The sequence below is a fragment of the Triticum urartu genome, chromosome 6A (assembly GCF_056163025.1).
Source record: "Triticum urartu cultivar PI428250 chromosome 6A, HENAU_Tu73, whole genome shotgun sequence".
NCBI classification, from domain to species: Eukaryota; Viridiplantae; Streptophyta; class Magnoliopsida; order Poales; family Poaceae; genus Triticum; species Triticum urartu.
The window spans coordinates 590,755,010-590,782,010 of NC_141878.1; the positions used below are offsets into that span (position 1 = coordinate 590,755,010).

The 27,001-nt window shown below is 44.0% G+C and overlaps 2 protein-coding genes and 1 pseudogene across 2 annotated transcripts; all 3 read left to right on the forward strand.

Moving 5' to 3' along the window:
- Positions 1-1,239: 1,239 nt before the first annotated feature.
- Positions 1,240-7,206, forward strand: LOC147966781 (uncharacterized). The gene is made up of 4 exons (XM_087530957.1): positions 1,240-1,360; positions 2,103-2,168; positions 2,250-2,327; positions 2,413-7,206. Exons 1-4 carry the CDS (start codon positions 1,240-1,242, stop codon positions 3,399-3,401), a joined length of 1,254 nt encoding a protein of 417 aa, XP_087387083.1. The 3' UTR covers positions 3,402-7,206.
- On the forward strand, positions 3,591-19,397 carry LOC147966782 (uncharacterized; annotated as a pseudogene).
- A 504-nt stretch (positions 19,398-19,901) lies between these two features.
- On the forward strand, positions 19,902-21,632 carry LOC125531622 (uncharacterized). Its single transcript, XM_048695952.2, has 2 exons — positions 19,902-21,424; positions 21,529-21,632. Exon 1 carries the CDS (start codon positions 20,012-20,014, stop codon positions 21,170-21,172), a length of 1,161 nt encoding a protein of 386 aa, XP_048551909.2. The 5' UTR covers positions 19,902-20,011; the 3' UTR covers positions 21,173-21,424; positions 21,529-21,632.
- Positions 21,633-27,001: the final 5,369 nt, after the last annotated feature.

Consider the following 27,001-nt stretch of genomic DNA (forward strand, 5'->3'; position numbering starts at 1 on the left):
GGAGGAGAAGGGCACGCGCCCCGCCCATCCGTGCTTCCGTTTGGCCATAAACGCGGCCCAAAGTTTGGCCAGGAATGGGTTGAAAGCGAACTAAAAACGAACTTTCGTCTGTTTGCTCCTGCGTGTTCGCTTGTTTTGTCCGTTTCTTCTATACTCTATACTACTATTAAAAGATCAAACGTGACTTCCCCTACATCCACACGAGAAAGTGCACACAGGATAACCCCAGACGTCCGATCAGACCCACTTACTATCATCCAACTGTCCACGTTTCATCAAACATACTACAACCAGATCAACGGTTCTAATGAAATGTTCTGCCCGCAGACTCACACGTCCAGGCTCCTACACATCCTAACGATGACACCTCCATCAAGCGAATAAATAGTATCTCCGCGATCAACGCCAACACCACGGCACGAACCTCGCGTCGGCACGCCGCCCCGCCCGGCCGCCCTCGCCACACGACCCTTGCTCCTGGTCTCCGCGATGACACGACGCCCTGGACCCACCTTGCAGCCCTAACTCTCCTCAATACGCCGTCGTCGCCACGCCGCCCTCTCCCCGGTGTCTGCGACGTCCTCGACCCGGCGCGCTGCCTTACATCCGGTGTCATCACCCCAGTGGCGAGCAGATCTCCAAGACATCTGACTACTTCCCGACCTGCCAGTGCACAGGTTAGATCAACTGAATTTGCACGTCGTTTGGTCAGACATAAGACATGGGGAATTGGTCTTTTAATCTGACAACCTGTAATTTGATACTTACAGTACATCATGATTTGCATATCAAACTGAGTTCAGGCACGGTTCAGTAAGTGTTCATTGATAAGACAATATGTCTGGATCTCAGCGTAGTGGGGTACGTACTCCCTTTCAGGACCTGACGAACAATGACAGTTCAGGTAAATACAGATATCACCTACTCTTAGCTACTAAATCATGTTAGTACCGACTATGTCATTGCCTCGCAGGTCAAAAAACAGATCCAAAAGAACTAAAGAGACAGAGGGAAAGGAGAGGTATGCACTAAACAGGGATGCAATATTGAAAAAAAGAAAGGAGGCAAGGGATCGTAAGAAAGCTATGTCCGCGGTTTTAAATGAAACCAACACTCCATCTAAGCCACCCGTGGCCATGTCGCCTCGTTACTCAATTTTCTCTGTTCTTTATCAATCATTTCATTAATCACAGCTAAAGTCATGTTTATTAAAAGTCCCTTTGGACAGGTTTTGACACCATGGATATGCCCAGTGCGCAGTCTGCTATCACCAGCAACGACAAACACCAGTTGTGGAAGGTCATGTGTTATCCTACATCCAAACATACTACCAGCTTTTGTGTGCCGGCAACTGACTTTGGTAAAACAAATTTGATGCAGGCATACCTGTTGATGTGGTAATGAGTGATCAGACTCCACTTCATGGTCCATGTTCACTAACAACACTAGATACTGTCGTCTCTAACAATGAAAATGAAAATGTTAATAATATCAACTCTGCGAATGAGTCGTTCCAACTAACTGTGTTACGACCGCCACTTCAAGCCTACAGATGCAACAGTTCATATGGTACTCATTTCTGGCTCATATTAACTATCATACATAATTCACACCTACATATAAACGTGTGTTGCTCAAGTTCTCTTGAACCTAATTCACACTTACTATACAGAAGGTAAACAAGCACTGAAGAGGCAGAGGGAAAATGCCCGGTATGAGCAACATAGAGAAGAGATATTGCAAAGCCTACGTGACAAACGTCGTGCAGCCAAATCTATAGTAGTGCTTACAACTGGAGAACAAAACCAAACTGATACAGGTGATGCCAGCTACATTAAACACTGTATATCTTATCTTTGATTTCCTAACTGAGATCCACTCAATGTTTCTGTAGCTGATGAAGATTGTGATTGGCTACACACAAATGATACATACCTGATACAAAACATTGGAAGGAGGATGAGGCGAGACAAAAGCCTCAATGCATCATTACGTGGACACAATCCCGTCGACAATTATAATGGTGCTTTAATTGACTACATCTTGGTTCATACCTTTCATTCATCACTGATACTTGCCCATTTTGCAACATATGCTATCAGGCAACGACCATGACGATGATGCATATGGAATACTGGAGCCTGATGACAACACAACAAATATGGATGGTACACATTAATGCATCATCGGTTCTATGTTTACTTTAGGAGATCTTATGATTATTACAAACTAATATTTGTCTGCTACAGACTGTTTGGGAGGTGAAAACCTTTTTGAAACTGAATACGTTGAGCCTGATGAAGAAGCTAGGATGTTCGCCCACCAAGGTACCTTATTGCTATCATGAGTTTGTCACGTAAATTAATACTGTCTTTTCTGCATAACAAGATATTAATTAATATTCATATTCCGTTACAGATGTTGACTTTGAATCCTACCGAGTTGAACGACATCACACTAACAGAACACCCACAAATGATCCTCATGATAGGGTTTACAGAAACCTTCCCAAAAATCACCACGTCCTTAGAAAAGTTAGGGACTGCCTCCACTATGGAGCATTACGGTTTCAATACGAGGGACCTGCATTTTGTTACATAAAGGGGAAAGTAGGTTTATTTACTCCCGAGGTGCCGGACGAGTTGCAACGGTTGTTCACAAGTCAAGGTGATGACGATGCTAAACATTTTCGAGATGATATACGGTATTTCAACTCTCATTTCTCATTCACAAGTCTTGGAGTCACCCTTGATCGTCGAGTAAGCACTGCAGCAGGAACCGGCGTATATACCTTTCGTGCATGTGGGGGGTTGTACCATGCTCTTGATGAGCTGGTGCCGGCTGATAATGGCCCTAGGCATTTGCAGCACTATATTTATGATACAGATCATAACTTGGTGCACAGGACTAATAGGTCTCCAGATCTAGATATAGAGCTCATACGGAAAATTCTGGGAATACTAGAGCAGAACCCTTATGCACAGGCTTTCAAGAGCCTTGGGTCTGTTCCGAATCTAGATGAGTACAAGATCTCACTAAACATAGATATCAAGTTGGATCAACGTAGGTACAATGCCCCAACAACTTCTCAGGTGGCAGCGATATGGGTTGAAGGGAGCGACCCACAAAATTGTTTTGACAGGAGTGTTGTCGTGCATGCCAAAAAAGGAGACCGACCCCTCTATATTAGAGCGTACTGTGGGTGCTATGACCCATTGTCATATCCACTATTTTTCCCACGTGGGGAGACTGGTTGGAATCGTTGGATGCCGTATGTTCAGGCCCCCGATGACACCACCCAATTTCCAGCGCATAATTCTGCACCGCAAGAAAACCGGACCTCTGATCTACATACATGTATGATGTTCATTATTAATCTGTTATCTACTTACTATCTTTAAGAATAATAAAAACATTTGATTTCGTTCACCTATCAAACAGATGAAAACTTGATTAATGGAAGGGAACGAGTTGGCAGCACTGTGCCAGATGAAGACCGGATCACTGGTTTACATACAGGTATGGTGTTCATTATTAAATTGTTATTATATACTTTGCTGCATTTGTGAATAAAAAATGAATTGAAACTTATGAATTGGTTCACCTATCAAACAGATGATAATTTGATTAACGAAAGGGAACAAGTTGGCAATTTTATGCCAGATGAACACCATGCGACTGATCTACATGCAGGTACCAGTCAACATTGCTTATATTCTTAAGCAAATCTTGTGTTGTCAATCATTATGAGTCCAACCAGTATATTGGTATTTATGTTCAATATTGTAGATGATAATGAGGATAACCAAGATGAGGATTTTGGTGACAACGAGGTCAATGCAACACAATCCAGGAAATTTGTTAGTGCAAGGGAGTACTACTGCTTCAAGCTACAGGTCAAGAATAAGCTTTTTAACATCATCTTGTTCGGTGGGCGCCTTTTCCAATAGTGGGCGGTTGACATGTATATCAAGATTGAGACTATGAGGCTGGACTGGTACTCAAAGCCAGAAAATCAAAAAGTTATACGAGCTGATCTCTACCAGGTATGGTGCTTTTGTTTATTCCATAACATCGTAATACAAGAACATTTTGAAAATCATGCCTTTTCCATAACCTTGTATGCTATTACAGGGTCTTGTTGACACCATCGTTGCCGGCGAGTCACACGGTGATCGAATTGGCAAGAGAATCGTGCTTCCACGTACGTTTCCTGGTGGTGATCGCGACATGCAGCGGAGGTTGCTGGATGCGATGGCAATAGTCCAACGATGGGGTACACCGGATTATTTTATCACGATGACTTGCAATCCCTATTGGGAGGAGATAACCCATAATCTAATGCCTGGACAACTGCCACAAGACCGTCCAGACCTTGTGGCAAGAGTATACAAGGCTAAACAGCGAGATATCATGGACTTGCTAACTAAGGGTAAGCATTTCGGAGAAGTCGCAGCTTATGTACATGTCATGGAGTTTCAGAAACGAGGCCTCCCTCATGAGCATATACTTTTAATCATGAAAACAAATAGCAAGTTAGCATCCCCAGATGACTATGATCGGGTGATATCCGCAGAGATACCTGACAAAGAGAAACACCCCGTTCTGCATGACCTGGTCGTCAAACACATGCTGCACGGACCATGTGGTGAGTTGAAAAAAAGTTGTCCTTGCATGATTGAGGGACAGTGTAGGTTTCATTATCCGCGAGATTTTTGTGATGCCACACAACAAGGGAAAGACTCTTATCCCATCTATCGGAGGAGGGACGATGGGCGTGGAGTTAGGATCAGAGGAGCGAATTTGGACAATAGATGGGTGGTACCTTACAACCCTTCTTTGCTTATGCGATACAACTGCCACATTAATGTGGAAGCATGCTCGAGCATCACGGCAGTCAAGTATTTGTTCAAGTACATCTATAAAGGCCATGATCATGTTGGAAATATGCCCTGGAGGCAATAATAAAATGATTATTATATTTCCTTGTTCATGATAATTGTCTATTATTCATGCTATAATTGTGTTATCCGAAAATCGTAATACATGTGTGAATACATAGACCACAATGTGTCCCTAGTGAGCCTCTAGTTGACTAGCTCGTTGATCAACAGATAGTCATGGTTTCCTGACTATAGACATGGGATGTCATTGATAACGGGATCACATCATTAGGAGAATGATGTGATGGACAAGACCCAAACCTAAGCATAGCACAAAGATCGTGTAGTTCGTTTGCTAGAGCTTTTTCAATGTCAAGTATCATTTCCTTAGACCATGAGGTTGTGCAACTCCCGGATACCGTAGGAGTGCTTTGGGTGTGCCAAATGTCACAACGTAACTAGGTGGCTATAAAGGTGCACTACGGGTATCTCCGAAAGTGTCTGTTGGGTTGGCACGAATCGAGACTAGGATTTGTCACTCCGTATGACGGAGAGGTATCTCTGGGCCCACTCGGTAATGCATCATCATAATGAGCTCAATGTGACCAAGGGGTTGGTCACGGGATCATGCATTACGATATGAGTGAAGTGACTTGCCGGTAACGAGATTGAACAAGGTATTGGGATACCGACGATCGAGTCTCGGGCAAGTAACGTACCGATTGACAAAGGGAATTGTATACGGGATTGATTGAATCCTCGACATCGTGGTTCATCCGATGAGATCATCGTGGAGCATGTGGGAGCCAACATGGGTATCCAGATCCCGCTGTTGGTTATTGACCGGAGAGGCGTCTCGGTCATGTCTGCTTGTCTCCCGAACCCGTAGGGTCTACACACTTAAGGTTCGGTGACGCTAGGGTTGTAGAGATATTAGTATGCAGTGACCCGAAAGTTGTTCAGAGTCCCGGATGAGATCCCGGACGTCACGAGGAGTTCCGGAATGGTCCGGAGGTAAAGATTTATATATAGGAAGTCCAGTTTCGGCCATCGGGAAAGTTTCGGTGGTTACCGGTATTGTACCGGGACCATCGGAAGGGTCCCGGGGGTCCACCGGGTGGGGCCACCTATCCCGGAGTGCCCCATGGGCTGAAGTGGGAGGGGAACCAGGCCCTGGTGGGCTGGTGCGCCCCCCCTTGGGCCTCCCCTGCGCCTAGGGTTGGGGAACCCTAGGGGTGGGGGCGCCCCCACTTGGCTTGGGGGGGAAGCCACCCCTTGGCCGCCACCCCCCTTGGAGATTGCATCTCCTAGGGCCGACGCCCCCCCAAAGCCCCTATATAAAGAGGGGGGAGGGAGGGCAACCGCACCCTTGCTCTTGGCGCCTCCCTCTCCCTCCGTAACACCTCTCCTCCCTGCTTGCGCTTGGCGAAGCCCTGTCGGGATCCCGCTGCTTCCACCACCACGCCGTCGTGCTGCTGGATCTCCGTCAACCTCTCCATCCCCCTTGCTGTATCAAGAAGGAGGAGAAGTCTTCCCGACCGTACGTGTGTTGAACACGGAGGTGCTGTCCCTTCGACACTTGGTCATCGGTGATTTGGATCACGGCGAGTATGACTCCATCATCCCCGTTCTCTTGAACGCTTCCGCTCGCGATCTACAAGGGTATGTAGATGCACTCCTATTCCCGTCGTTGCTAGAATACTCCATAGATTGATCTTGGTGATGCGTAGAAAAATTTTAAATTCTGCTACGATCCCCAATAGTGGCATCATGAGCTAGGTCTATGCGTAGTTTCTATGCACGAGTAGAACACAAAGCAGTTGTGGGCATCGATATTGTCAATTATCTTGCCATTACTAGTCTTATCTTGATTCGGCGGCATTGTGGGATGAAGCGGCTCGGACCGACCTTACACGTACGCTTACGTGAGACTGATTCCACCGACTGACATGCACTAGTTGCATAAGGTGGCTAGCGGGTGTCTGTCTCTCCCACTTTAGTCGGATCGGATTCGATGAACAGGGTCCTTATGAAGGGTAAATAGAAATTGGGAATTCACGTTGTGGTTTTGGCGTAGGTAAGAAACGTTCTTGCTAGAAACCTATAGCAGCCACGCAAAAACTTGCAACAACAATTAGAGGACGTCTAACTTGTTTTTGCAGCAAGTGTTTTGTGATGTGATATGGCCAAAGAATGTGATGAATGATATATGTGATGTATGAGATGATCATGTTCTTGTAATAGGAATCACGACTTGCATGTCGATGAGTATGACAACCGGCAGGAGCCATAGGAGTTGTCTTAATTTATTTATGACCTGCGTGTCAACATATAACGTCATGTAATTACTTTACTTTATTGCTAAACCGTTAGCCATAGTAGTAGAAGTAATAGATGACAAGACAACTTCATGAAGACACGATGATGGAGATCATGGTGTCATGCCGGTGACGACGATGATCATGGCGCCCCAAAGATGGAGATCAAAAGGAGCGAAATGATATTGGCCATATCATGTCACTATTTGATTGCATGTGATGTTTATCATGTTTTACATCTTATTTTCTTAGAACAACGGTAGCTTAAATAAGATGATCCCTCGAATTAATTTCAAGAAAGTCTTCCCCCTAACTGTGCACTGTTGCGAAGGCTCGTTGTTTCGAAGCACCACGTGATGACCGGGTGTGATAGATTCTAACGTTCGAATACAACAGGTGTAAGACAGATTTACACACGTAATACACTTAGGTTGACTTGACGAGCCTAGCATGTACAGACATGGCCTCGGAACACAGAGGACCGAAAGGTCGAGCATGAGTCGTATAGAAGATACGATCAACATGTAGATGTTCACCGATGTTGACTTGTCCGTCTCACGTGATGATCAGGCACGACCTAGTTGCCTCGGATCATGTTTCACTTAAGATGACTATAGGGATGTCTATCTGAGTGGGAGTTCATTGAATAATTTGATTAGATAAACTTAATTATCATGAACTTAGTCTAAAATCTTTACAATATGTCTTGTAGATCAAATGGCCCACGCTAATGTTGCCCTCAACTTCAACGCGTTCCTAGAGAAAACCAAGCTGAAAGATGATGGCAGCAACTATACGGACTGGGTCCGGAACCTGAGGATCATCCTCATAGCTGCCAAGAAAGATTATGTCCTAGAAGCACCGCTAGGTGAAGCACCATTCCCAGCAAACCAAGACGTTATGAACGCTTATCAGTCACGTGCTGATGATTACTCCCTTGTTCAGTGTGGCATGCTTTACAGCTTAGAACCGGGGCTCCAAAAGCGTTTTGAGCAACACAGAGCATATGAGATGTTCGAGGAGCTGAAAATGGTTTTCCAAGCTCATGCCCGGGTCGAGAGATATGAAGTCTCTGACAAGTTCTTCAGTTGTAAGATGGAGGAAAATAGTTCTGTAAGTGAGCACATACTCAAAATGTCTGGGTTGCACAACCGCCTGACTCAGCTGGGAGTTAATCTCCCGGATGACGCGGTCATTGACAGAATCCTTCGGTCGCTTCCACCGAGCTACAAGAGCTTTGTGATGAACTTCAATATGCAGGGGATGGAAAAGACCATTCCCGAGGTATATTCAATGCTGAAATTAGCGGAGGTGGAGATCAAAAAGGAACATCAAGTGTTGATGGTGAATAAAACCACTAAGTTCAAGAAAGGCAAGGGTAAGAAGAACTTCAAGAAGGACGGCAAGGGAGTTGCCACGCCCGGTAAGCCAGTTGCCGGGAAGAAGCCAAAGAATGGACCCAAGCCTGAGACTGAGTGCTTTTATTGCAAGGGAAGTGGTCACTGGAAGCCGAACTGTCCCAAGTACTTAGCGGACAAGAAGGCCAACAATACTAAAGGTATATGTGATATACATGTAATTGATGTGTACCTTACCAATACTCATAGTAGCTCCTTGGTATTTGATACCGGTGCGGTTGCTCATATTTGTAACTCAAAGCAGGAGCGGCGGAATAAGTGGAGACTGGTGAATGACGAGGTGACGATGCGCGTCGGGAATGGTTCCATGGTCGATGTGATCGCCGTCGACACGCTACCTCTACATTTACCTACGGGATTAGTTTTAAACCTCAATAATTGTTATTTAGTTCCAGCTTTGAGCATGAACATTGTATCAGGATCTTGTTTAATTCGAGATGGCTACTCATTTAAATCCGAGAATAATGGTTGTTCTATTTATATGAGAGGTATGTTTTATGGTCATGCCCCGCTGGTGAATGGTTTATTCTTAATGAATCTCGAGCGTAATGTTACACATGTTCATAGTGTGAATACCAAAAGATGTAAGGTTGATAACGATAGTCCCACATACTTGTGGCACTGCCGCCTTGGTCACATAGGTGCCAAACGCATGAAGAAGCTCCATGCAGATGGACTTTTAGAGTCTCTTGATTCTGAATCATTTGACACATGCGAACCATGCCTCATGGGGAAAATGACCAAGACTCCGTTCTCCGGAACAATGGAGCGAGCAACCAACTTGTTGGAAATCATACATACTGATGTGTGCGGTCCAGTGAGTGTTGAGGCTCGCGGTGGCTATCGTTATGTTCTCACCCTCACTGATGACTTGAGTAGATATGGGTATGTCTACCTAATGAAACACAAGTCTGAGACCTTCGAAAAGTTACGGGAATTTCAGAGTGAGGTTGAGAATCAACGTGACCGAAAGATAAAATTCTTACGATCAGATCGTGGGGGAGAATATTTAAGTCACGAATTTGGTACGCACTTAAGGAAATGTGGAATCGTTTCACAACACACGCCGCCTGGAACACCTCAGCGAAATGGTGTGTCCGAACGTCGTAATCGCACTCTATTGGATATGGTGCGATCTATGATGTCTCTTACCGATCTACCGCTCCCATTTTGGGGCTATGCTTTAGATACTGCAGCACTCACTTTAAATAGGGCTCCGTCGAAATCCGTTGAGACGACACCGTATGAATTATGGTTTGGGAAGAAATCTAAGCTGTCGTTTCTAAAAGTTTGGGGATGCGATGCTTATGTCAAGAAACTTCAACCTGAAAAGCTCGAACCCTAGTCGGAGAAATGCGTCTTCATAGGATACCCTAAGGAAACCATTGGGTATACCTTCTACCTCAGATCCGAAGGCAAGATCTTTGTTGCCAAGAATGGATCCTTTCTAGAGAAAGAGGTTTTCTCGAAAGAAGTAAGTGGGAGGAAAGTAGAGCTTGATGAAGTACTACCTCTTGAAGCGGAGAGTAGCACAGCTTAGGAAAATGTTCCTGTGGTGCCTGCACCGATTAGAGAGGAAGTTAATGATGATGATCAAGATACTTTAGATCAAGCTCCTACTGAACTTCGTAGGTCCACAAGGACACGTTCCGCACCAGAGTGGTACGGCAACCCTGTCTTGGAAATAATGTTGTTAGACAATGGTGAACCTTCGAACTATGAAGAAGCGATGGCAGGCCCATATTCTGACAAATGGCTAGAAGCCATGAAATCCGAGATAGAATCCATGTATGAAAACGAAGTATGGACTTTGAGTGACTTGTCCGATGATCGGCGAGCCATAGAAAATAAATGGATCTTTAAGAAGAAGACAGACGCGGATGGTAATGTGACCATCTATAAGGCTCGACTTGTCGCTAAGGGTTATCGACAAGTTCAAGGGGTTGACTACGATGAGACTTTCTCACCCATAGCGAAGCTGACGTCCGTCCGAATCATGTTAGCAATTGCCGCATTCTATGATTATGAGATATGGCAAATGGACGCCAAAACGACATTCCTTAACGGCTTTCTTAAGGAAGAATTGTATATGATGCAGCCGGAAGGTTTTGTCGATCCTAAGAATGTTGACAAGGTTTGCAAGCTCCAACGCTCAATCTATGGGCTGGTGCAAGCATCTCGGAGTTGGAACATTCGCTTTGATGAGATGATCAAAGCGTTTGGGTTTATGCAGACTTATGGAGAAGCCTGCGTTTACAAGAAAGTGAGTGGGAGCTCTGTAGCATTTCTCATATTATATGTGGATGACATACAGTTGATGGGAAATGATATAGAATTCTTGGAAAGCATAAAGGCCTACTTGAACAAGTGTTTTTCAATGAAGGACCTTGGAGAAGCTACTTATATATTAGGCATCAAGATCTATAGAGATAGATCGAGACGCCTCATCGGTCTTTCACAAAGTACGTACCTTGACAAGATATTGAAGAAGTTCAATATGGATCAGTCCAAGAAGGGGTTCTTGCCTGTATTGCAAGGTGTGCGATTGAGCACGGCTCAATGCCCGACCACGGCAGAAGATATAGAAGAGATGAGTGTCATCCCCTATGCCTCAGCCATAGGGTCTATTATGTATGCCATGCTGTGTACCAGACCTGATGTAAACCTTGCCGTAAGTTTGGTAGGTAGGTACCAAAGTAATCCCGGCAAGGAACACTTGACAGCGGTCAAAAACATCTTGAAGTACCTGAAAAGGACCAAGGATATGTTTCTCGTTTATGGAGGTGGCGAAGAGCTCGTCTTAAAGGGTTACGTCAACGCTAGCTTCGACACAGATCTGGATGACTCTAAGTCACAAACCGGATACGTGTATATTTTGAATGGTGGGGCAGTAAGCTGGTGCAGTTGCAAGCAAAGCGTCGTGGCGGGATCTACATGTGAAGCAGAGTACATGGCAGCCTCGGAGGCAGCACAAGAAGCAGTCTAGGTGAAGGAGTTCATTACCGACCTAGGAGTCATACCCAATGCGTCGGACCCGATGACTCTCTTCTGTGACAACACTGGAGCTATTGCCCTTGCGAAGGAGCCCAGGTTTCACAGGAAGACCAGGCATATCAAGCGTCGCTTCAACTCCATTCGTGAAAGTGTTCAAAATGGAGACATAGAAATTTGTAAAGTGCATACGGACCTGAATGTAGCAGATCCGTTGACTAAACCTCTCCCTAGAGCAAAACATGATCAACACCAGAATTCCATGCGTGTTCGATTCATCACAATGTAACTAGACTATTGACTCTAGTGCAAGTGGGAGACTGTTGGAAATATGCCCTAGAGGCAATAATAAAATGATTATTGTATTTCCTTGTTCATGATAATTGTCTATTATTCATGCTATAATTGTGTTATCCGAAAATCGTAATACATGTGTGAATACATAGACCACAATGTGTCCCTAGTGAGCCTCTAGTTGACTAGCTCGTTGATCAACAGATAGTCATGGTTTCCTGACTATGGACATGGGATGTCATTGATAACGGGATCACATCATTAGGAGAATGATGTGATGGACAAGACCCAAACCTAAGCATAGCACAAAGATCGTGTAGTTCGTTTGCTAGAGCTTTTTCAATGTCAAGTATCATTTCCTTAGACCATGAGGTTGTGCAACTCCCGGATACCATAGGAGTGCTTTGGGTGTGCCAAACGTCACAACGTAACTGGGTGGCTATAAAGGTGCACTACGGGTATCTCCAAAAGTGTCTGTTGGGTTGGCACGAATCGAGACTAGGATTTGTCACTCTGTATGATGGAGAGGTATCTCTGGGCCCACTCGGTAATGCATCATCATAATGAGCTCAATGTGACCAAGGGGTTGGTCACGGGATCATGCATTACGGTACGAGTAAAGTGACTTGCCGGTAACGAGATTGAACAAGGTATTGGGATACCGATGATCGAGTCTTGGGCAAGTAACGTACCGATTGACAAAGGGAATTGTATACGGGATTGATTGAATCCTCGACATCGTGGCTCATCCGATGAGATCATCGTGGAGCATGTGGGAGCCAACATGGGTATCCAGATCACGCTGTTGGTTATTGACCGGAGAGGCGTCTCGGTCATGTCTGCTTGTCTCCCGAACCCGTAGGGTCTACACACTTACGGTTCGGTGACGCTAGGGTTGTAGAGATATTAGTATGCAGTAACCCGAAAGTTGTTCGGAGTCCCGGATGAGATCCCGGACGTCACGAGGAGTTCCATAATGGTCCGGAGGTAAAGATTTATATATAGGATGTCCAGTTTCGGCCCAGGACCACCGGAAGGGTCCCGGGGGTCCACCGGGTAGGGCCACCTATCCCGGAGGGCCCCATGGGCTGAAGTGGGAGGGGAACCAGCCCCTGGTGGGCTGGTGCGCCCCCCCTTGGGCCTCCCCTGCGCCTAGGGTTGGTGAACCCTAGGGGTGGGGGCGCCCCCCACTTGGCTTGGGGGGGAAGCCACCCCTTGGCCGGCGCCCCCCTTGGAGATTGCATCTCCTAGGGCCGGCGCCCCCCCAAGGCCCCTATATAAAGAGGGGGGAGGGAGGGCAGCTGCACCCTTGCTCTTCGCGCCTCCCTCTCCCTCCGTAATGAAGGAAATATGCCCTAGAGGCAATAATAAAGTTATTATTTATTTCCTTATTTCATGATAAATGTTTATTATTCATGCTAGAATTGTATTAACTGGAAATATAATACATGTGTGAATACATAGACAAACAGAGTGTCACTAGTATGCCTCTACTTGACTAGCTCGTTAATCAAAGATGGTTATGTTTCCTAACCATGGACAAAGAGTTGTTATTTGATTAACGGGATCACATCATTAGATGAATGATCAGATTGACATGACCCATTCCATTAGCTTAGCACCCGATCATTTAGTATGTTGCTATTGCTTTCTTCATGACTTATACATGTTCCTATGACTATGAGATTATGCAACTCCGGTTTGCCGGAGGAACACTTTGTGTGCTACCAAACGTCACAACGTAACTCGGTGATTATAAAGGAGCTCTACAGGTGTCTCCAAAGGTACGTGTTGGGTTGCAATATTTCAAGATTAGGATTTGTCACTCCGATTGTCGGAGAGGTATCTCTGGGCCCTCTCGGTAATGCACATCGCATAAGCCTTGCAAGCATTGCAACTAATGAGTTAGTTGTGAGATGATGTATTACGGAACGAGTAAAGAGACTTGCCGGTAACGAGATTGAACTAGGTATTGAGATACCGACGATCGAATCTCGGGCAAGTAACATACCGATGACAAAGGGAACAACGTATGTTGTTATGCGGTTTGACCGATAAAGATCTTCATAGAATATGTAGGAGCCAATATGAGCATCCAGGTTCCGCTCTTGGTTATTGACCGGAGACGTGTCTCGGTGATGTCTACATTGTTCTCGAACCTTAGGGTCTGCACGCTTAACGTTACGATGACAGTTTCATTATGAGTTTATGCATTTTGATGTACCGAAGTTTGTTCGGAGTCCCAGATGTGATCACGGACATGAAGAGGAGTCTCAAAATGGTCGAGACATAAAGATTGATATATTGAAAGCCTATATTTGGATATCGGAAGTGTTCCAGGTGAAATCGGGATTTTACCGGAGTACGGGGAGGTTACCGGAACCCCCCGGGAGGTATATGGGCCTTAGTGGGCTTTAGTGGAAGAGAGGAGAGGTGGCCAGGGCTGGGCCGCGCGCCCCTCCCCCCTAGTCCGAATAGGGCAAGGAGAGGGGGGCGGCGCCCCCCTTCCTTCTCTCTCTCCTCTTTCCCCCTCCCGAATCCTATTCCAACTAGGAAAGGGGGGAATCCTACTCCCGGTGGGAGTAGAACTCCTCCTGGCGCGCCCTCCTCCTGGCCGGCCGCACCCCCCCCTTGCTCCTTTATATACGGGGGCAGGGGGGCACCTCTAGACACACAAGTTGATCTTCGTGATCATTCTCTTAGCCGTGTGCGGTGCCCCCCTCCACCATAATCCTCGATAATATTGTAGCGGTGCTTAGGCGAAGCCCTGCGACGGTAGAACATCAAGATCGTCACCACGCCGTCGTGCTGACGGAACTCTTCCCAGACACTTTGCTGGATCGGAGTCCGGGGATCGTCATCGAGCTGAACGTGTGCTAGAACTCGGAGGTGTCGTAGTTTCGGTGCTTGGATCGGTCGGATCGTGAAGATGTACGACTACTTCCTCTACGTTGCGTCAACGCTTCCGCTTCGGTCTACGAGGGTACATAGACAACACTCTCCCCTCTCGTTTCTATGCATCACCATGATCTTGCGTGTGCGTAGGAAATTTTTTGAAATTACTACGTTCCCCAACAGTGGCATCCGAGCCTGGTTTTATGTGTTGATGTTATATGCACGAGTAGAACACAAGTGAGTTGTGGGCGATATAAGTCATACTGCTTACCAGCATGTCATACTTTGGTTCGGCGGTATTGTTGGATGAAGCGGCCCGGACTGACATTACGCGTACGCTTACGTGAGACTGGTTCTACCGACGTGCTTTGCACACAGGTGGCTGGCGGGTGTCAGTTTCTCCAACTTTAGTTGAACCGAGTGTGGCTACGCCCGGTCCTTGCGAAGGTTAAAACAGCACCAACTTGACAAACTATCGTTGTGGTTTTGATGCATAGGTAAGATTGGTTCTTGCTAAGCCCGTAGCAGCCACGTAAAATTTGCAACAACAAAGTAGAGGACGTCTAACTTGTTTTTGCAGGGCATGTTGTGATGTGATATGGTCAAGACATGATGCTAAATTTTATTGTATGAGATGATCATGTTTTGTAACTGAGTTATCGGCAACTGGCAGGAGCCATATGGTTGTCGCCTTATTGTATGCAATGCAATCGCCCTGTAATGCTTTACTTTATCACTAAGCGGTAGCGATAGTCATAGAAGCATAAGATTGGCGAGACGACAACGATGCTACGATGGTGATCAAGGTGTCGCGTCGGTGACGATGGTGATCATGACGGTGCTTCGAAGATGGAGATCACAACCACAAGATGATGATGTCCATATCATATCACTTATATTGATTGCATGTGATGTTTATCTTTTATGCATCTTATCTTGCTTTGATTGACGGTAGCATTATAAGATGATCTCTCACTAAATTATCATAGTAAAAGTGTTCTCCCTGAGTATGCATCGTTGCGAAAGTTCTTCGTGCTGAGACACCACGTGATGATCGGGTATGATAGGCTCTACGTTCAAATACAACGGGTGCAAAACAGTTGCACACGCGGAATACTCAGGTTTAACTTGACGAGCCTAGCATATAGCAGATATGGCCTCGGAACACGGAGACCGAAAGGTCGAGCGTGAATCATATAGTAGATATGATCAACATAGTGATGTTCACCATTGAAACTACATCTCACGTGATGATCGGACATGGTTTAGTTAATATGGATCACGTGATCACTTAGAGGATTAGAGGGATGTCTATCTAAGTGGGAGTTCTTAAGTAATATGATTAATTGAACTTAAATTTATTATGAACTTAGTCCTGGTAGTATTTTGCAAATTATGTTGTAGATCAATAGCTTGCTTTGTTGCTTTCATATGTTTATTTTGATATGTTCCTAGAGAAAATTGTGTTGAAAGATATTAGTAGCAATGATGCGGATTGGATCCGTGATATGAGGTTTATCCTCATTGCTGCACAGAACAAATTATGTCCTTGATGCACCGCTAGGTGACAGACCTATTGCAGGAGCAGATGCAGACGTTATGAACGTTTGGCTAGCTCAATATGATGACTACTTGATAGTTTAATGCACCATGCTTAACGGCTTAGAATCGGGACTTCAAAGACGTTTTGAACGTCATGGACCATATGAGATGTTCCAGGAGTTGAAGTAAATATTTCAAGCAAATACCCGAGTTGAGAGATATGAAGTCTCCAACAAGTTCTATAGCTAAAAGATGGAGGAGAGTCGCTCAACTAGTGAGCATGTGATCAGATTGTCTGGGTACTACAATCTCTTGAATCAAGTGGGAGTTAATCTTCCAGATAAAATAGTGATTGACAGAATTCTCTAGTCACCATCACCAAGTTAGTAGAACTTCGTGATGAACTATGATATGCAAGGGATAACAGAAACGATTCCCAAGCTCTTCGTAATGCTGAAATTGACGAAGGTAGAAATCGAGAAAAACATCAAGTGTTGATGGTAGACAAGACCACTAGTTTCAAGAAAAGGGCAAAGGGAAAAAGGGGAACTTCAAGAAGAACAGCAAGCAAGTTGCTACTCAAGTGAAGAAGCCCAAGTCTGGTCCTAAGCCTGAGACTAAGTGCTTCTACTGCAAAGGGATTGGTCACTGGAAGCGGAACTACCCCAAGTATTTGGTGGATAAGAAATGATGGCAAAGTAAACAAAGGTATATTTGATGGTGCAGGGAGGGGGCGCCAGAAGACGTCGTGGCGGGAGAGGATGCGCCCTGCTCCAGAGAAGGCGGCCGGCGGCGTGCGCCCTGCTCCAAAGAAGGCGGCCGGCGGCGTGCGGCGGAGAAAGCAAAGTGATTATTGTCTCTCACCGTCTCACCACACACACACATCCTGTTGTGAGAAAGCGACTGCTCCTCGTTAGTGTGCGGTGAGAGACTGAGATACTTAGCACCGGCTGCTCTTTTTTTTTCTTTTCACCGGCTGCCCCTCATTTGTGTACCTCTGGTTGCTCTCTTTTCTTTTGCAATCCAACCTCTGGTTTCTTTTGTGTGGCCTAATTACGTCGTTTAGATTAAACATATCATCGACCAAATAGATCATCGGCCGTGTCCCTTTTGTTTTATTTTTAATATTTATGATCGACAACCCATTTGGTGAAGTAATAATTATATGGGTTCCTCTCAAAGAAATTATGCGTTGCCAAATTCATTTTTTAATGATAGCCTTTTTGTTCAATTGATTTATAATAAAAAAAAATATGCATTGACAAATTCAATTATTTTATTGATAGTCCTTTTGGTCATTTGATTTAAATTAGCGGCAAATGTTGTTCAATTACTTTTTAATCGAGCGTGTCCCATATGACTTGTGATTCGGTCAACATCATTTTATAATACTAATATTTTTTTTATTAATATAATATTTTTGTTATTAATCATATCTAATTTTTGTAATCATCCAGGTCATCTTGTGGTCTCTGGATATTAAATTTCATGGAGTATTTCACGGGAGATAGTCTGTCTGGCACTCCCGAACATGTATATTTTGCATCGTATCATGATACTAATTTTTTTGTGTTGTATCATTATTTGAAAACTAAGTCTTGTTACTACTTCACTTTAGGTTCATATGACAGATTTTAGAACAAAATTAGCTGTCATTTTAGTCGACTCGGAATTCAATGATGATGGTATAAGAAACCGAGACTTGGATGGTGATGAAACCAACACGGATCCCATCAATTGTATGATCGTCGAAAGACCTCCTAACAAACCCAAAGCATCCAACTCATCATCACAAGTTGAGCTCATCTCGCAATCATTTATCCTTTTGCCGTTTGTCACTCCAACAAACTACGACTTAATGGATGAACTTTGCTTGTTCATCAGTATGGTTGATGATATCCCTTTGCTAGAGTAAGACACATTTTTCCAATTCATTTTTGTTTATAATAAATTATTACTCTTGTATAATTATAATTGACAGAATTCCCATTTCACAGGAGCGAATGGGTGAAAAGCTTTCAACCTTATCCTATTAGTCTGAACTTGAGACAATTAAAGAACATATTAAAGAATGATGAGTACATGGATGCTGGTTGTTTTAACATGGCTGTGAGGATACTAGCGTGCCACGACGTCCAGCTTGCTAGAGATGTCCCAACACACTATATGGATCTACGATTCTGTGTAAGTTATTATAATCACATTTTACATTTTGCCTTATTCTACTCATGTTTTCTTACATTATTGTAGTCCATGTCCCACTATGCACGAGTCGCAAGTCATCGTGATGGTATGGACATTGATATGTTGGCACAACTATTTGATAGCTGGCCTAATAACAATGAGTATCATATCTCAGAATGTAGTACGGTAAGATTTCAATCCAAAGTCATTGTTTATTTGGTCTTAATAAATGATAATGATTGATGCATCATTGCAGATTTTATTGCCTTGTGATATTCTTGAACTATTTTTATTGTTCATCTTGGACCAACAAAAAAAATGTTTCTATTTTGGACCCGCTTTCAATATCTACTTTCGGAAATCATACACTTAAAACTATGGTCAACGATCTAAACCTTGCACTTCAAACTGCAGACCCTACCTTCAAGGACGACATTTTAAAATGAGGATGCAAAGTTCCTGTTGTTCCCACAAATTCATACGGGTAAGAATCTTGTCAATACATCATAATCTTAATTGATTCATTCAACTCACATGGAACATTTCATACATGCAGTCCCCTGTCTGGTTATTTGATTTTCAATTTAATGCACTCATGGCATGATAGAACGCTACATTTTCCAGTACCCAAGGTAAGTATTTCACACCATGCTCATTTCTACACACGTTACTCATGTTTTTTTTTCTAATAACAATGTTATATAATGCATATGTAGGATAATTTTAAACTAAGTAAGCGATTTTTGGTTCATATTTTGAAGTATGAAGAGAATGAAGTTCTAAACAATATCCCAGTCTTAGAACGAAGCATTATAGATCGAATCAAAAGATGGACCTTCCAAAGAGGATCATCATCAAATGATGATTACTAGATAATTTTGCTTAGTTGTTAATTTTACAATACATTTATGTGATCGTTAATTTTATGCGAAACATGTGTATTGGTCGTGTGTTACATGCACAGAGTTTTTTCATTTTTCTATTTCGAATTTTGGAATCACAACATTTCAACAATGGAAGTCTTTCACCGGTCAAACAAGACCTATGACTTCATCTAAAATAAATTATTACATTGAAATCATTGAGACCTATGACCTATGACACGCATTTAAATGTTCCGATACAACAATACAAAAGTTCATTTTTATTTTACTTTATTAGGATACGTGCGTTGCACGTGCACGCTTACTAGTACCCTCAAACGGATGTGGCCGGACCATTTAGGGTCGCTCGTTGGAGTTGCCCTAACATATCCACCGTCGCTGATCGATCCGACGGTCCGAGCGGGTCACCTCTTTCCCTTCACGCCAGTTTCCCTGCTATTTTAGATCTACGAGGCAAAACCACCTTCTCCTTCGTCGATCGATCCCCAAATCCCTTCTCCATCCAACCCTAACTTTAGCCGCACGGCCACCATCGATCCCCAAATCCCTTCTCCATCCACCCTCCACCAAACCCTCATCCCGAACTTAGCTAGCTAGCCGGCATGGCCCGTTCCATGGCTCTGCTCCACCGCGAGATTTACTTCGCCGATGACGCGGCGTTATCCGGCCGAGTGTCGTCAATCCACTGCCCGTGGGAAGGGCGAGATGATCCACCAAGCCGCCAAGAGATCAGTGACGCAGTCACCGATTACCTGCGGACCTTCAAGGCGCACGCAGTCGTCGCCGATCCGCCGGCGCTCTCCTTCCTCCACATACTGCGGCCGCCGGCATCCGTCGGGCTCCCGATGCAGCTCCACAGCCTCACCTTGGCAACTATCTCCAGCGCAGACAAGAACCTGGTCGCCATGTACGCCGGAGGGTACCGCCCTGGCAACCGTTTCCCCGGAGGCTACCTCATCTACGACGCCAGGAACGACTCCATCTCTGGGATCCCCGAGCTCCCCTCCGACCACTCACATAGAGCCATTGGGTGCGAGTCTGCCGTCGTCATGCGCGAAGCCGCCGGGAACGAATACTTTCTTGCCGAACTCGTCAGGGTCTGGCCAGAAGGCTCCCAAGCTGCGCTCTGGCTGTGGAAGTCGTCCGTCCAAAAATGGGACTTGCATCCCAGTCGCCTGCCCCTTCCATCCAGCACCACCGGCCACTTCTCCGCTGACTTGTGCTTCTCTTGTTGGGGCTCTGTCCTCTGCTGGGTGGATCTGCTCAAAGGCATGGTGCTCTGTGATCTGAAACAAAACTTTAAGTTCAGCTTTATTCAGTTGCCCAAAGATTGTCCAACCTATGATGCCGACAGCAACAAGTTTACATACGCCTGTGCCGAGGAGTTCCGTTCCATGGCCTGTGTTGCTGGCGAAATCAAGTTCGTCACCCTGGATGAATGTGATGAACACCAACCCGAAAAAGGATTGGAACTGACCATCTGGACTCTCTCGCATGACCTCTCAGGGTGGAAGGAAAGCCGCAAGTATAATGTTGAAAACATCTGGGCAAACGAGGCCTACAAGCCTGCTGGTATAAGAAATCTTCCTCCGTCGTTCCCTGTTCTGAGCATCCATGAAGACGGCGTCGTCTACCTAGTCTTAGATGATCTCAGGGAGTTGGACGATGTACTAGAGTACATGGGCCAGTGGATGCTTTGTGTTGACATAGGCAATGACAAGGTCCAGTTCTATCCAAAGGGTGAAAAGAGTTATTTCCGTTAGACATGCATCTACCATTGGTAGCTAGTCTCAGTTATGCTGCTGCTTTGTTTTGTAGATCAACCACACAAGGACAAAACAAAACAAGTAGCTGCAGTTCACCAATATTCCTCCAAGCCATACGCCGTGTGGCACTGGAGAAGAAGCGAATCGACAAATTGGCTAGCAGAATGGAAACCTGCTTCAATGGGTTGGACCTTCCTTTGACTCCATGGATTAGATACTATTCGCACGGCTCCGAGCTCCAGCATCATGGTCATTCTTTCCCCATGGATCCCTCCCCTCTCCTCTCATGTCTTCTCTTTGTCCTTGAATTTCAGCTCAAGGTTATTAACATTGCTGCTATTTCTCTTGTGCAGCAGCAGCATGGATTCGCTACAGTAGAGGACTTCCTTTCATTGTGCCAGTGCCACGCAAGGGGCGGGACTGCCGTGCCACAGAGGTCGGCTACAAAATCGCATGGTGACCTACTACACCTCCTCCTTCCTCTGCTCTGCGCCTGTGGCCATCTACCCATGGATGATCTAGGGTCACTTAGGGTTTTGCTACTGTTTGGGCTTAATTAGATGTCAAGTTAAGTTAGATAAGTTATATGGATTGGCGATACAGAACTATGCCTGGAATAAGATGCAGTAAATTGAACATAGAAGAAGCTTAAGAAATACTCCCTCCGTCCCATAATGTAAGACCTTTTTTTTGACACTAGTGTAGTGTCAAAAAACATCTTACATTATGGGACGGAGGGAGTACCATTTAATTCTGGATTTCAAAGCTTTGATGCTCTCCATTGAAGTTTGAACATGAATAGCAAAGATGGTGCCATGCATGTCAGGGCTTCGGTAGAAATATGCCTTCTCATTGTTCATTCTTGAGGAAAACAATGGTTAATATATTCATTCTTTCGACAACCATCTATTATCAATATAGATACATGTCAGCATCAAAATTTAAAGGTTGCTTGCTGTTTAAGGATGATTTCTTCTTTTTGTTTTTGGATTTGAGCGAAAGATTTTTGTGTTATCCATGTTTGTGCAGGATTGGGTGCAGCACAGGAGAAGGCGTTAATCGTGCCACTGATAGGCAAGGTGCTCCGTCTCTGGCCTCAGTGGCGTCTTCTGTCGGCCCTGCTGTCGTGCCGCGGCGGTGCTGTTTGGCATCGGCTACAGTACATCCAAGGTGTGCTCCTCTCCTCCGGTTGCTCTGATCTTGTCTAATGGTGTCCTTTGCCTGCCTGCTCAACAACACTTGCTACAGTTTGATATTTTTTAGTATGCAATTTGGCTTCCTGAAATTAGTCCCTTTTTTAGTGGTACCAAGTAGTACTGAATGATAGATGGTGTATAAATCAAAATGGAATATACTACATTTGTTTGTTAGTGTATGCTTTGAATAAATCATAACGATTGTATGGTGGATACGTCCTCACCACTCACCTGCCAAATTAATTAATGCCTTCTTTGTTCTTCTAGTATACACTCGTGATGTATGATGGTCAATGGGCGAGCCAGTCATTTGTGCTGTCATGTGAAAATTTCCTCATTTTCATGTATGTATATGGATGGATGCAGACCAACTCAAGTTGTCCTTGGTGGCTTGCCAAGCTCCTTTTAGTAGTAAAATCCTTTTTCCTTGATCAATTGGTTGTAACTCAAATGAAACCTTTTTGCAGGTGCTTGCTGACCACAAGGGTCAACTTCGAGCTCCTCTCTGCCCCTGTAGGTGACTAATCACCTTCCTGTGGCAGCCACCTGGGGAGCAGCAACGGATGGGATCCCTCTCAGAGCAGTACACCCGCTGCTCTCTGTCAAGTAGCCCACATCAAGGTCCATCCCTCACGAGCACCCTCCCTTCAGTATCCTATCCTATCCTATCTCTTTATAGTTTGATGCTGCTTATTTTTCACCGACAGTGTTCATCACCTGGGGCCGATATGTTTATGCTAAATTTCCTGGGTAGAGAGGTAATTAGATCGAATTTATCTGTGGATGTCACGTAATCGTCTCACTATAATATGTAGTTAGTGTTATTTGATTAGAGAATAATCCTGGAGACAATTGGTTTACCTATGATTTTGTTTGATTTGTGGGTGTCTCTTGGCACCTTATACCAGCCATATTAATCTCTGATGCAGTTATTGTGGTTATTTTGCTATGCTAATCTCCGTTAGCTATGCTACTTATATATTTTATAAGTTACAAGCTTATCTGTCTGTCTATGCTATACAAGGTCTTGGTTTCATGATGGTCGCCCCTATTTTGACGCCTGGTCTGACGCTTACGTGCCCCACCAGCGCTCATCACCTGGGGCCGATCTGTTCATGCTAAGTCTCTTGGGTGCGGAGATGGAAGAGTGAATTTAACTCTACTTGTAATGTTTTTCAGTCTCACTAGTGTACGCAATTAGTTTAAAACGATTAGAGAACAATCCTGGAGATAATATGTCTACTTAAGTTTTGATTTGTGCATATGTTTCTTTTCGCCTTACAGCTGGCATAATTTCTAGAGATGAACTGAAATCTGATTGTTTGTCGTGGTTTCATTTATCCAGAAATTAAAACATAGCCTACAGTAGTTAGTTTACGCTTTGAATTAACGAAAAAGATCATGTATTTTCCATTAATATGGACAAAACTCTCATTTTTATCTGTCAGTTCGGGATCAGGGGTTATATTTCGGAAGAATACTTTGAATATCGGTTTCAATTGATTTCATTTGAATTGGCTAAGTAAGTAGTATTTTTTTCCACTGGTCATGATCAGGTTGCTGTTGAGGCGTGCACGGTGGTAGCGTTAGTGTCCTCCTTTGGCCCTGGTTGCGTGAGACGGCGGCTACAAAACAACCACGGTGAGCTCCTCTCTTTCCTCTGCTCTGAGCAGCCACGGCTACGGTGGTCCCTCTTGGTTCATGTCCATCGTACCATTTGCTATCTATCACCAATATCTTAAGGTTAAACATCATTCTTTACAATTGACACAGAACCATGCGAGTTCCTACAAATGGTTGTCTCACGGCATGTCTGCAGAGAGCTTTCCTTCTAGGATGATTTTTCTTTGAAAACGAACATTATCCTGTCGATTGCCTGAAATCATTAGCTTGCGTGTTGAATTGACTCTATATTGGTTTCACCATTATTTTTGTTTGGCCCCATTTGTTTGCTCCTTTTGTAAAATGTGATTTTGCTGCTACTTACCTTTTGTTTCCTGGTATGTACATGCAGCCATGAAATTATCCTTTTTTTCCTTTCTCGAGGACAAGTTATCTCCTTTCTCAATTGCACTAGCTCAAATGTCTGGTGTGTGGGTAATGATCAAAGGAGTTAAAAAAAGCTTGTTGTCTGGTTCTTGCCAATTCACTACAACATTAAAGCACAATGAAGCACTAAAACACTTCAATCATGGATAGTGAAAATGTGTTTTTTTGTGGTACAAAAAAAGATGTCTTATTTACCCTGCTTGATTCACCATCTTAGTACAGGCTACTCATTAAAAATTCTACTGTGGTTGCAATTTGACCAAACGACTGCTGGTAGTTGCAATTAACAAACATATGATGTGACACCTAGTTGACCTGAAGACTGCCTTTCTTGAAGGCATGATTTTTTTTTTCTTGTCTCTTGGGTTTCTCTCCTCTGCGTGTTTATGAATGGATTTTTCGATTCGATTGCTTGCACATATCAAAGGCTTTGTAGGTGTCATTATTCAAAGGCCTTTGAGTTTCTGGTTCTTGCCAAGTCACTACTCCCTCTGTTCCTAAATATTGATGTTTTGGTAGTCAACGGAGGGAGTACAACATTAAAGAAAAATGAAGCAACACGTCACTTCAATAATGGATAGTAAAAATGTCTTCTTTACCCTGCTTGAGTCAGGATTTTAATACAGGATACTTGCTGAAAATTCTACCATGGTTTCAATTTGACCAGAGGGCTGCTGGTAGTTGCAATTAGCAAACATATAGGACTGACATTTTCAAGGCAGGATTTTTTCCTTGTCTCCTGAGTTTCTCTCCGTTGTGTGTTTATGGATGGATGTTTCAATGCGATTGCTGGCACATATCAAGGGCTTTTTAGATGTCATTATCCAAATGCCTTTGATTGTTTGTGCCAAATCAAATTTCTTCATCTCCTTGCCCTGTGATCTCCAGCAGTAGGAATGATTTGTCTTAATGGTGCAGCCTTACAGAACTTGGGATCTAATTTTGGATACAGCTCTGCTCTGGTCTCACGCTTGGGATGCCAAAACATCTATGTTCCCTCTCTGTAATGTGTGTGGGCTGCTTGCTCCTCTCTCTTCTTCATTCCTCTTCTCCCCTCCTCCTGAATGTGTAAGACTGTTGTATGCCTGCCTTTCTCTGGCTTCCTGTTTTTACTTATGAGACTTATGAAATGAAAGCACATTTTGTTTCGCAGGGGCCGAATTTGCTCAGAAATAAGTAAATTGATTGTATGTACATGCTTAAACTTTGACCGAATCCAGTTGAATGTTCAGTTTTTCTATCCACGAACAAATATACAGTATTTTTTTCTTTTTGGTTCAAGCAAACTCAAGAATCCTTTCTAAAACTGTAGCCAAGATGTGCCTGCTACTGGAACAATAAGATGAATGAATTCTTTGTTGTGTTCAACTCTTTCTTGTCTGTTTACTAGGATTCGTGCACCAAGCCCTGTGTTAGTCTGCTAGTAAACTAGGTTGTATACTCTGTCCAATTGCAAGTTGGATAGCACTTGCAATTAATTGCATACATATGAAACTTTGGTTCAATTTGTATGTATGTGCATGCTCAAGATTTTGTCTAAAACTAGTTAATTCCTCGTTATACCTTGAAGGTGACCAGTCCCTAGCCTAATTTTAGTTCCTATGATTTTAATCTCTGTTTTCTGTTTTCCCCAGTGACCAAGACTCTTAATAGTTGAATGTGTGAGTTCGTGGTGATGGCAGTTGACATAGAGCCGCTCAAAATCTTCCTCCACCCCTGTTGCTCACGGTCGAAAACAAGGTAGAAATTCTCTTCATATGCTGAATCATAGTACTGCTAATTAGTTTGTATGCCATAGCTCGCGTGATATGGTTATATATGATATGATTTATAATTTTGTATGATGTCTTAAAGATTAACAGACTATGTGATATGACTTGTGTGGTGACCTCTAGTATCTTGTTCATCCATAACGTGTCTGTTGTACGCTTGCCTTTCTTTGGCTTGCTATTTTTAACATCTTGTTTGGCAGGGGGTGACTTTGCTCAGAATAATTAAATAAATTGTATGTGCATGTTGAAACTTTGACTAAATCTATTTGGATGTTCAGTTTCTATCTATGAACAAGTATGCATCACTTTTTCTTTTTGGTTCAAGGGAACTCGAGTTCCCTTTCTAGAACTACAGCCAAGCTGTACGAACCTAGTACTGGAATAATCTGATGAATGAATTCGTTGTTGTGGCCAACTCTCTTTGTCTATCTACTAGGATTCATGCACCAAGCGGAGCGCCTAAATGCTCTCTCTGTTAGGCTGTGGTACTACTAGTAAACTAGGATCTGCTCTGTCGAATTGCAAGTTGAATAGATAACAGTTGCAATTAATTGGACAGACATATGAATTTTGGTTCAATTTGTATCTATCTATGTCCACGCTTAAGACTTTGACTAAAACTAGTTAGTTCCTCGCTGTACCTTGAAGGTGACCAATCCCTAGCAGTGCCATTTGATCGTTCCTGTTAATTTCAGTTCCTGTGATTTTAATATCTGTTTTCTATTTTCCCCAGCGACAAAGTTCTCTTAACAGGGGGATATCCGAGTTCGTCGTGGTGATGGCAGTTGACACAAGAGCCCGCTCGAAAT